The sequence below is a fragment of the Eutrigla gurnardus genome (genome assembly GCF_963514095.1).
Source record: "Eutrigla gurnardus genome assembly, chromosome: 18".
NCBI classification, from domain to species: Eukaryota; Metazoa; Chordata; class Actinopteri; order Perciformes; family Triglidae; genus Eutrigla; species Eutrigla gurnardus.
The window spans coordinates 14,539,506-14,552,147 of NC_139929.1; the positions used below are offsets into that span (position 1 = coordinate 14,539,506).

The window sequence follows — 12,642 nt, forward strand, 5'->3', positions numbered from 1 at the left end:
GCTCGGCAGCAAATAGATAGGCGTCCTGCATGATTGAATCCAAAGTGGCTGATGCCAAAATTTCTGCAGAGTCGCGGAGCAGACGGGGCGCCGGTATCAGAGCCGCGGAGAGCTGCCACGCTGCGCTGCAAACAGTCTCTCCGTGAGCGGGAGGCGAGCCGGAGTTTCAGAGGTGATATAGGAACAGCGGGACGCCCCCCCTCCGAACCCCCCTCCCTCCCCCGTATTGAAGGGATCAAAAAAAAAAAAGAGCCGAAAATAAAGTCTACGTCAAACCAGAGGACGCTGCGTTATCAGAGAGCGCGGAGAGGCTGAGGCGAGCCAAATACAAAGGAGAGTCGAGCCGCCGAGTCCCAAGTTGCTCCCGCGCGTCGCTCCGGAGGCTGCGCTGATGGCGTCCGTACTTGGAAACAGCAGCCGCGCGTCGGGCGCTCAGAGCGGACAGGTGAAATGCAAGCTGAAGAGGAGGAGGAGGAGGCGCTCGAAGAGAAAAGGTACAACTTTACGACTCTTCTTTTTTTTTCTCCCCCCTTTCTCCCGTCTCTTGTTGCCGGCGCGAGCAGAGGTCGTGCGCACCTTGGCGGGGCACCGGAGCGCGCGGGCAGCCCGGTCGACCGCGCCGCGTGCAGCGAGCTCCGCGGCGGCTTGTAGTCGGCGCACCTGCACGCTCAGAAACAACGGCGAGGAACAAATGCTCTCTGTTCACACGTGCTGTCGGCTTCAAATGACGCATTGTGTGCGTTTTTCTCCTGATTTCAAAGTTTAGTTGCTGCTGCTGCGTTTATTGTCCTTTTTTCCTAAACGCCTCCGTTCTCACGAGCATCGACGGTGATGAAACTAAACGACCGCTTCGCTTAGATACAAGTTTAGACGCGTGTTTGTGAAGGAAAGCTGTTTGTTTTTCTGGTTTATATCCGGATTTATTATTATGTTTTTGCTCCCGTAAAGGACACGACGTTGTCACGGAATCGGTTTAACTTCCTCACTGGAAACAACAGATCTCCATCATTTTAATAAGAGCACGAAGTCAGTATCTATTCGCCACATTAAATATTTAACTCATGTGTTAGTGTAAGACATGTCCCACATGCACTGTAATAAAACAGCACAATTTAAAGAAGAAAGCATTTCAATATAACGCCATATCCTGTACCATATATAACATGCTGAGATTCATATTCCTAAGGATTACTCAGCTTCTTCTTTTTTTTTTTTTTTTCTTTTTTTTTTACTGTTGTCTCATATCAAACCATTTTTGCCTCATTAGATCTTTGCACCCCAGAGCTCTGCTGGCTTAATTCAGCCGGACTGAACACTGAAACCATGTAAAGTTGGGGAAACAGTTCAGGGCCTTCAGCAGGGTGAGAAAAAACAGGAGAAAATCCCCTTAGTTATTTAGCACGTCAGAATAATGACTTCTTATTATTTGAGTGTATTTTTTTTATTATTAAAATCTCCCCCAACTGCCGAACAGTAAAGGAGTTTCTACAGAAAGTGTGTGTGTGTGTGTGTGTGTGTGTGTGTGTGTGTTGGGTCAGTGGACTAAAACTCAGACCAGACGTACGGTAGAAGAATTAATTACATCTGTAATCAAAAATGGGAAAAGTGTGTTCATCTACCAGCGACTGAATCATAATGACAATGCAATATTTTTTCTCTTTGGCCGCACTGAACCGCACGCTGACCGGAGCTCACAGCAACAACCTGCTGTTTCTCTGCCTGCGACCGCCACATTTAATCCCATTTATGCTTTATCTGCAAAAGAAAAAAAAAACAGCCAATAATTCACAGCACTTTGGCTGATAGCACATTTTTCACTTTTGAGATTTTTGCTATTTGTCTATTTTAAAATGGTAATTTTACACCAAGTGATTTGGTATTGTGGCTCACCGTGGGGAAAAAAATGTCTAAATGACATTTAAAACCGATTTAAGATGGAAGTTATTTTGACGTGTGGGTGAAAGCTTCCACACTTAAAAGCTTCACTGCCTCTAAAGAGGTTCTCCTGTTTCGTCCTCTTGATAATTTTCGGAGGTATTTTGGCTACTTAACAGTAAGTTAACCAACCTGGACCGTCGAACGCTGAGTTGCTCTGGCACAGGCCACAAACACTCACAGAAACCCGGCTCTTTTTTTTTTTTGTATTCCCCCAGTTAGCTTTCCTGTGGAGGTGGCAGAACATTCCACAGAAGACCTAAATAAAATAGCAACGACACATTTAGTTTTTATTTATTTATATGTATAAGAGATGAGGACACGACTGCGTGTGTTGTTTACGCTTGGCGATGCTGAAGTGCCGCCCCGTTGCATTGTGGAGTATGGATGAACGCTCCGAGCGTGTTGACGTATCCGACTGCAATTGAATGCATAACGAGCTTTCATAAACACTTTGCACTTGTCGTCAAACTGCAAACAGACAACCCAACCTCATTTCCATAACCTCTTGATTTTTAATAGCCCAAGTAATTGAGACAAGGGAGACAATACATAAAATATAGTGCTGAGGCAAATGTATTTACATAATGGAAACGACAGAATTGGTTCCACAACATTAAGCATTGCATATGAGTATCACACAAACGCGCCGCACATTAGCTGACAGGCCTTCGCAGAGTGTTTCCGAACGGCTAATTTATCAGCGCCGCTGATTCATTCTGATAACACGGGACATTAGGGGCCAGTTCAGGGGCCGCTTGCAAATGAACTGTGTCTTTTTGGGGAAGTGCTGATGGCCGCCGACTCCCCTCGAATGCTGCTGCGGGAGGTGGACTCGCTCGGCTCCAGCAGCTGAAAGGTTCAGTCAGAAGGAGGTGGATGAGACAGATTTTCTGAACATTTCCATGATTGAAGGATTTTATTTTCCTGCTTCAAACTTAACCACAAATCAGGCATAGCTTAGTGTTTTTTTTTTTTTTTTGTCATTTATTATCCCACATCAAGTACCAACTGATTCATCTTGAGATCCCACACAATTATTTTCATGGACCTTAAAGCAAAAAGTCACAGAGGGATTATTGCACGGCATTTGGGGCTTAATCCCCCGGGGAAACGCTGCAGATTATTTGACGATGGACTCGCTAAACGCTGTGTGTGTATTCAAAAGATTAGAAGAAGATTCACGCAACTTGTATTCATATTTTTTGTCCCCTCCTCCAAACTCCTGGTGGCAGTCGTTCGGCTTTAGAGCGATCACACGTTTATTTGCTCGTATTTCTGGTCTCTGCTCAGAATTCCTGGAGATCACACACTTTGCTGCTAAATTCACCAGCTGTGTGTTTTCAGCTCTCTCTGCTGCTCCGCCGCCTCCTCTATCCGTCAGGTTACCGTGCTGCCGAGAGCCGGGCGTCATGTGGACGTTCACCTCGCCCTGCGTTTCTTTGCTCACAGTGTTTGACCCGGTTCACGGACACGCGGCCCCTTAATGAATCACAGCCTTTATGGTTATGTCCCTTAAACGGGATGCGTTCGGAGATGTTTGACGGTCCACATCCCAGTTTTTATAATCCTACCTGTCTATCATCAGTGAATAACCTGGCCTTTTATTCCCTCCCTGCAGCATATGTGAGACGTGTCCCTCATCTTTTACCCACTGCGTTTTTTTTTTACGAACAAAAATAAGCAGAGCAGAGATTTATAGACCAACATTATTTTTTTTACAACCACACTTATCGCCCCGTGCTCTTCAGCACACAGTACAGTATATCAGTGTATCATCAAGAGGCGCCGAGGGGGAAATGTGCAAAACACAGAGTGTGAGATAATTTATGTAGCAATTACTGTTTACACCCTCGTTCCTAGCGAGGTGGCGGCAGAGGGGTCGAGTGTGGGCTGTCGGGGGTGGTGATGAAAGTCGAGGACGAGGCGGGAGGGGGTTGGTGGGGGAGCGTAGCGGGGCAGAGGATGAGGGTCATCGCCTTCTCGTGTCTGAAGCTCCCGTTTTCAGAGAGACGAGGGGCCACCGGTGGGGGAGACATTAGCTTGGCAGACGAGTCGATTGGCGTGGAGCCCCTCGACGCGCTCTGAGAGGAAGAGGAAGCGCTGGCTATTCAGTGTCATCCGCTTCCCTCTCAGGGCTGACGACGGTGATACAGGATGTACGGAGGTGAGGGCAAAGGTCGGGGTGAAGAGCTGAGGCCAGTAGGATTTGGCTGTTTTTAAATCTGTGTTGGATTAATCAGCCACATATATTTCTGCGTCAATAATTTATTTAGTTTTTACTAGTGACACAAAACTACCACTTACTGTCGCTGTGGGATAAAAACCTTGTATCTCCATGTATGAAAGAATGGCAGAATGGCTTTGTTTTAGTTTTTCAGCTTTTAGAAGAACATGACATTTAAGTTGTGAGAGAATGCTAGAAAACTGTGGTGGTTACATGGTATTCGTCATCGTCTGCTCAAGAAAAACTCGTTTCTGGCAGGTTCCTTAGTCGACTCACACCGGCTATAAACCTCTTGGCTTATAAATGCTGCTTGAAATGGCACCCAGCCTAATGAGATACAGCTTTGTAATTGGAATGGAGTTGTTTTTTTTTATGTGGTGTTTATCCCGTTTTGTCCACCTCCCTTAACGTAAAATCGCAGTAACAAGTTGTTGTTTCTTTAAGTGATAGAAGAGAAAAAGACACATTTAGGAGACGGTTCTCTTTCACGTACAATTTCCACATGTTGTCTGCTTGAGCTTGAATCACGGCACCAATGAAAAGCTTGATGTGAGCAATAAAAGAAAGTAACAAATGTCTTCTCGGCGCTAGATAATACTGCGAGGAGACCTCGTTGAAAAATAGTTGCACCTGAGCTACAATGGTATAAACGAACCAAATCCTGTATGTGGAGTCTGTTGAGGGCTTCAGATAAACATGAGAACTGTGATGTGGAAGAGTCTGATTGAAATATTTATTTGTATTCTGAAACTTTGTTAGTAATTCCAGTGTCTGTTTGTCTGCAAACCTGCACGAATTATATACAATCACAATATAATCCCAGTGCTGAGACACAGACAGGTGGAGGACTTTCTATGAATCATGTTATTCATCACATCTTGGTGGGTCTTGGGGGCTCGGTTTCCTTCCTTCGGGGTGGGGGGGTGTGGCGGTGGTCGTCGGTGCTGGCTCCCATGTTGGGGCAGCACGGTGTCACGCAGCCCACGCCTGCATTTCACACGCCAAGTCGTCTAGTTTTGAGCCCCCGAAAGACTTCCGTCACATTTGTTTGTGTTTGTGCTGATAACCGCATTAAGAGCCGCGACAAAAACCACCGCTGGCATTTATGAGGTTAATGAAGGTCAGCGCCGATGGAAGCGGCGCGGCGCCCCTCCGTGTGCGCACGCATTGGCTTTGTGAATTTACAGGCGCTTCCTGATTAAGACTCGCGGTGGAGGAGTCGGTGGTTTAGGACACAGCGTCCTCTAACTGACTGAATGTTTAGCTGAGGGAAAGGGAAAAAAAAAAAAAAGGTTATTACCACTGACTGTGCTCTCTTGAGGACGGCTGATAAAATGACCAAGGAAAAGGAATAGCACAACTTTAGCACATTAGCATAATTAGTAATTATCTCCTAATAGTCCCTCTTGGCTTTTTTTTTCAGAGCTCGGTGGTGAGAAATTGTACTTAAAGTTCAGGCACAGAAAACAAATTCCCATGCCAAAATGTCTCAATAACACAGACGCGCCGCTGAGAGATCGCCTCCGTCGAGTTGCAGAGGAAATAAATCACGCGGATCAAAAGCACAGATGCAGATTTAAAAAATTCAGAAGGTGACACTTAAGTTAATTAGTCTTTTGTTTGATGACTCCCACAGTTGGAGAGATAACAGTGTTACTCACATCGCAAACAACTTGTTGCACTTGTTGCTATGACGACAGAGCAGACATTTAATTGAGTTAGTGGTGTGTTGAGCAACGTCGTGTGCACAACAGCTTACAGGACATGAGCTACTGTGGGAGCTCTTATACTGCAATATAGTTGGATGTATGGGAAGTGCTCATTTGTTTGCATGTGTTTGTCGACACAGATTTGCGTGTGTCTGTGTGTGTGTGTGTGTGTGTGTGTATACAGTACGAGCTGGTGTGCCGCCGCTCGCGACGAGCTGTCAGTCCTCATAAACAGAGACGTGGCGCAGCGAGTCAGCAGCATTATCACTTCCTGTCAGTGTTTGTGTGTCCGCAGTCCAGCAGACAGAGCAACATGAGAGAGCTGCTGATGTAAGAGAGAGAGAAGCTGCCCTGTAGTGACTCAAGAGAAAAAGAAGTCAGACATTCCCTTAATGCATCACAACAGATTTAATATGAAAAACTAAATGACTGAAGTTTCATTGAGGGCTGGATCACGTGACTCCTACAGTATTAACTGTATTAAATACAAGCAACTCCCTACGAGCCAGAACGTCTTCAAAAACCTAAAGCAAGTCCAGTTGCCGATTAATGATAAAGTTTTCAAAGATCACCGAGGTCTGGATGACTCAGAACCTTCACAGACGATATGAAAAAAATATTTGGCATTTCGGAGCAACAACTTTAACTTTGTTTACAATATGCTGCAGCAGTTCTCAGTTTTTTTTTCAACAATGAACTTCATCCAATTAATTATTTAATTGATAAATCCATTAATACGGTGTATAAAATGTCAGACCTAGTTAGATATATCCTGCCAAGTGAAAACAAAATGTATATTTACTATAATATAAGAAGCTGCATCCATTGCATATTTGTCATTTTTGCTTGATAAGATTATTGAAGAAAAAAAAAAAGACATTGATTCATCAAGGAAATGGTTTCAGCTCTACTTTCAATCAGTCTTCTTCCGATCCCTTGTCACATGTGTTTGTCTTGTCAGCTGTTCAATCAAAAAATGATTTCCCTTCTCAGACTGTCAATCGTTTTTAGGAGCCGCACGTCACAAAAAAGAAACTGAGAAAATATATCAATCATTTATATATCATATTCAGGTTCCTTGATAGATACTGTTTGTACTTCCTGTCTCCTCTTTGATGTTCAGTTCTAGTTTCTCTTTAGTAATTTTGCAAACAAAAATGCACCGTAGGTTTTTCAGCCCTGAGTTGCGTCTGCAGTTTTTTCTATCAGGCTGCATAAAACCCGAGCAACCTCCGCTAGGGCAACCCTAACGAACCCTGAGAGTCAAAACACGGGGCAAAAAAAAAAAAAAAAAAATGTTAATGGTGCTTTTTGGATTCTGTGAGCTGGATTGGAATGAGGACTTTTGTAGTTTTGAGTCAAAAAATTCTAGTCGCTGATTCAAGGCAGCTGCTTTTAAAAAGATGATTTATTCATTTTCTACTTTTTTAGCATTCTATCTGGACACGCTCACATCTGATCTGAGGCCAGCGAGGAGCCCCCCCAACATCATGGTGGCAAAACATTTCTCCAGTTTATGATCCTAATTAGCTCTAACTGACTCATTCCTGAGTCATCATGCCTGGAGAGAGGCCAGATCATTTGACGCTCCGCAGTTTCACACTTTCTTCATCCCCCTGCTCTCTTTCGTCCTCTCTTTTCCTCGCTCTTCCTCCGCTTCCTGCCCTCATCTCGTTTCTGCGGCGCACGCACATCGTTATTGTTGCCCCTCGGCTTGCTCGTGCATATTCACAGCCGCTGGTAGCCGCCGCTGTGAAAAGGGACATATTTCACCAGAAAATAGCTATAGCGTGTGTTAGAATTTGTGTACCAAAAAAATGCTTTTTTTTCTTCTTGCCATTCCACAAACCAAAATATATAGCGAGTCAGCCGTGAAATGTGTTGAGCTTCCATCTGAGTGCGTTTGAAATTAATAAAGTCAGGGAACTCGCCCTGTTGAGTCCGGGTGACTTCAACCCCTGCACCGCCGCCAGGCCTCGGACACGTGACGGCACCACTAGCCCGTCTGCCGTGCTGACATAGCGAAGTTAACACTGATACCCCGCCTCATATGGAATAATGAAATTGGATGAAGCGGCTTAACCGTGCGCCGTCCCGTCTCTCGCCATCAGACTGGGTGCCTATTTGAGATAACGTTAATGAAGGGGACTTTAGCCAAGAATAGACACGTCCTATTGCTGGAGGCGGGGGACGGGCGACGAGGAGGGGTGGGCCGCTAACAGCATTTATTTCCATTAATAAGATGGAGCCTCTTACAAGAGGGCCTCTCCTGAGAGCTCTCTCCGGAGGTCGCAGAGAACCCTACACCTTGACAACCTCCAGATGAGTTCATTTCACCAAGCCGGGCGCATGGAGACGCGCTGCAGAGGAACCCGCTGTCTTAACCTTGACGTGGCTCCACACAACTTGGGCCGAAGTGGACACTCGATCACCATAATCACTGCTGTCCATCCTTGATATATCTTTTTTTAGGTCATTAATATGAATCCCAGCAGTTTGAGAAGCTGGTACCTTTGCTGTCTCAGCACTGTAATATGTGTTTTTCTTCTTTGAGGAGCAGCCTACTTTATTACTGTACTGGGAAATACATTTGACTGGGTTGCTTGAGTGTCAAAATCCTTTAATCCAAATCCTGGTCCTGGAAGTAACTTTAGGTTAGGTTACTATGGTGATGCTGTGGGTTAGCCTGGCATGCTAACGCTTATAGCTAACGTGTTAAAATGAACTTTCATGAACAGAAAACAACAGGGTTAAAGTTCACAAGAAGAAAACGTTGGCAGCTCCTGTCAATCACCAAGTAGCCCCGCCCTAAAGCATCCTCTGCTTTCTGGTCTATTTGAGTCTAAATGGATCATCATTTACAAAATAAACATCATGCTGTATTAAAGAACACTTGAAACTAGAGATTGAGACCATAAACTCATGTTTACAACATTTACTAATAATAAGTGAGGTAATAAGTGAGAAGTAGTGTCATTTTATCATAGACTTCCATTCAATTGGACTTCTTTTTGTTGCCCCCTAATGGTGTGGATGAGAGGATTTTATCAAACATTAGTGAATTTTAATTTTCGGGTGAAGTGAAAATTGTAGCCTTTAAAAAAAAAAAGTACTAATATTTATTTATGCAGGGAGACCTTGTGATTTATGATCCCATTTAAGATTGTTGGATTGTTTTTCACTCGAAAAATATGTCTTAAATGAGAGGCAATAGAAATAAAAGTTTGTGTTGTAAGCATATTTTGAGTATTATCAGGATCATATGGTTCATATCAGCAGTTTTGGCCATGATAACCAGGAAATCGTCTCATGCCCGCTGGTGGCCATTTAAAAAAGACAGGAATTCTCTGCAGATAAACAGTTTGGGGGATTGTGAGTTGATTTTTAGCCTCTTACTTCAGCTCTTTGCACAGCAGAAATATCCAAAGCTTGTGCTTAGCCTTCAAACTCCTGTTTGCTAATAACCCCTTGATGATCAGAGCATTATATGATGAGTGCCGCATTTTGGGCAGCAATGCATTCTCTTTGTGCTTTAAAGGGGTCCGTGTCCTGAGCTCCGTTAATATACTTGTATACAGAACGCTTTGTGTGATATTTTCACCTCTCTGTGTGCGGGGTCAAGAGAAATCTCCATCTTCTCCTTCAGCATGTAAATATATCTGGCAGCGATTAATTCATAGTCAAAGGTAAATACACGTTTCATCCCGTGCATATTAGATGTGGCTGATGGAATTGCCAAATGGCAGATTAGTGCATTGATAATGATGATAAACATGCGAGCGTCGTGGCCGCTTCACTATTCGGTTCACACGCGAGCATTAAATAACAGTTTTCCCCCTCTTCGCCCTACAGTAAATCCTCTCTCATCCATCGATTCCAGCATCCTTTAGGGGCTCTTTCTAGGAGAGACCGACAGGCTTATCTTGCAAATCCTTTAAAAGGTATTTAAAAAAAATCTTTGCCTGCATTAACTCCGTCTGATGCCTCTGCGTATCACCACAGCGTTGGCCAGGCGACGGACGAGCTGGGGTTTTATATACCTCTGGGCCGATCATTGTGATATGTGAAGTCCTGTTTTCCCAAGTTTCTTAACAGTCACACAGCGTAGTGTTTATTTTTCCCCCTCGCCGCCCTGATTTTGATTTGTACAGCTTGAAGTGGTGGAGCGTAATAGATGTGTTTGCATCCACCGAAAAACTGAGCGTTCCAATCATTCATCCGTTGCCTTTGATAGCTCAGAGCCTATTTGGCCTCGCCCAGATAAGGCCTGAGTATACATCCAGTCGGATTCAGTTGAATTGTTTGTACACACATGGTGCTTTGGCATTGGTCTGCTCGGATCGGCTTTGGCATGATGGAGAATTTCATCCCCCAGCCCCTCCCATCCCCCCCTCCCAGCCCTCACTGGCACTTCCACAGTGGCGCTCTGGGGCCGGAGCTGTCGGTTAAGGGTGAAGGGTGCGTCGGACCCGAGGCTACGAATGTTGTCTTGCGTAAAGGACAAAGACAGAGGATGCCTCTGGGTTGAAAGAGTCCCTGAAACGCTGCCACAGATGAACCTACATAACTACCGTTCCACATTTAGACACAAGGTATGTTGTGTCAGTCCCCCACACGAGGTACGCCTCCAGTAAAAACATCCCATTTTCGGTGTTGGGTGTAGGAAAAGCCCCGCTGCACATCTGAAGAGAAGCAGACTTATCAGCTGCTCAAACAGATTTGCCTCAGTTCATCTCGCGTCTGTCTTCCATTTCTCTGAATAGTGATGGAAAACACAACAACACAAGCACAACTAGTCGTACCTCTCTGATGTAAACCAATGATAACGATGATGTGTGATAAACTGTAGCTATGACCCTCTCAAAACAGGGAGGTTTTACGTTTCTTATTGAGACATTGGACAAATATAGGCTCAAGGATTAACTGATTCAAATTTGGAGGTCAAAGGTCAATGTGACCTCACAAAACCACACCATTTTGCCACAAATCAATAATTCATGTGCTAATAATGCCAATTTTGCACAAATGTCTGCCAGGATAACATGAGGAAGTGGTGACATTTGGAACGGGTGGAGGAATACAATGGCAAGGAATGACATACACTCCAGTTTTGGAGAAAAAAAATCATCATTTTGGCCCAATGCAATTCAGACTTCTATTTTCCCATTGTTATAACCTCTTAATTTCCCGCTGAGTTTTCCCATATGGTCCATTAAAACAGATATAATGTATATTTTAATGATAATGAAATCAAATGAGAATTGGACAGTGTGGAATGTGTTGCTACAGAGAAACCTACAGAGAATTATTTAGCTCTCCGCAGCTTTATGGAGCTTTATAGTGTCATTGTTGTCATTTTCAACGCTGTTAAGCAGCTGCTCAAAGGAAGATAACCCACTGTACACACCAAAGTTCAACAACGGATCATGTTTTGCTGTTTGGCTTCAGGTATATGGTTGAAACGTACGTAAATATATATAAATATATATATATATATTTTTTTTTTTGACTGATCATATGTATATATGTATAAGGAGTATAAATGGCTGAACAGGTAAGCACAGGAAATGACGTAATCTAATACCTCCAACTCATAGTGTAAAACTGCCCATTACAGGTGTAAATCCAAAAGTACTCATTCAAATGCAGATACATTTATATATCAATTCATACAGTTTTGAGACAAAAGGCTTGAAAGAGAAACAAATGACTACAAAGCCATGTACAGGATTTCATTAATATTGGAACATTTAAATACCGTTTAATTACCCTAAACCAGGTTACACTTTGAACCTGCCGCCATTACAGACCATCCAGATTTAGCCTGCAGCGGGAGGATTGCTACGGGGTTTTGAACTGCTGCATGCATCCTCTATGTGTGCAACACTGAGTTAAACAGCTCATTGACTTCAAATTAGGGTTAGTGCTTTCCAAAATACACATCATTTCCTAAATGTCCAGAAACAATAATAGAAATCAAACTAATCAGCTGCTGTAGCGTTTGCAGTTGGTTCCCTCTCTACGACGCCGACCTGCCTCCGAGCTGAGATCCAACTCGCAGCAGTAAACTCGGCGTGGCCCGTCGGTTTGCAGCAGAAAGGCAGAGTGGCGACCGGCTTTAATGATAATAGCTCTGACGATAGCAATGATAATCCTCCTGCTATTCCTGCTGACTGCAGAGACCCACGCTTTGTTCTCCGCTCCCCCTATTAGCGTGATGGAGCTTCATTTTAATTTGAATGGACCATCAGTTGGATAAGGAGAGAAGTGCTCACCGGCGTACGTGCGCAGACTTGTGTGGCGGGAAAAAATCGAGCGTGGAGAGAAAGCCGTGTACACACACACACACACACACACACACACACACTGTCTGTGCTCTCAAACAAAGACACAACAAAAGGGAAGCAGCCGCAGGTCAATGCGGTGACCTCTCCGGGATGCAGGTGCTATTATCTTCCTGGCACCTGTTCCAGGGGACTTTCAGTCAGCCACAGCCGAGGTTTAAAGATGGCAGACGAAGATGACTTCAAAGCAGCCATCGGGGACAGGGAGCCTTGCTGCTCTTTAGGTGCCATTTGTTTCAGGAGCTTTGAGAAGCAGAAACATTACATTTATTGGACTTTAAACAAACCCGATTGGATAAATTGTTAAATTAGGATGTCTGCTGTAGGGGCTTAACTTTGAGATTAATTTGACCGTGTGTGTGTGTGTGTGTGTGTGTGTGTGTGTGTGTGTGTGATTGTGTGTGTGTGTGTGTGGGTGTATCAACTG

At 44.2% G+C, this 12,642-nt stretch overlaps 1 protein-coding gene across 2 annotated transcripts in view; it reads left to right on the forward strand.

The window, feature by feature from the left end:
- Positions 1-301: 301 nt before the first annotated feature.
- adarb2 (adenosine deaminase RNA specific B2 (inactive)) overlaps positions 302-12,642 on the forward strand; it is a 155,125-nt gene continuing 142,784 nt past the window's right edge. For both annotated transcript variants that reach the window (XM_084033743.1, XM_084033744.1), the window contains exon 1: positions 302-494. In XM_084033743.1, the coding sequence (XP_083889869.1) occupies positions 392-494 (103 nt within the window). In that variant the 5' untranslated portion in view covers positions 302-391. The remainder of the gene's footprint in view (positions 495-12,642) is intronic.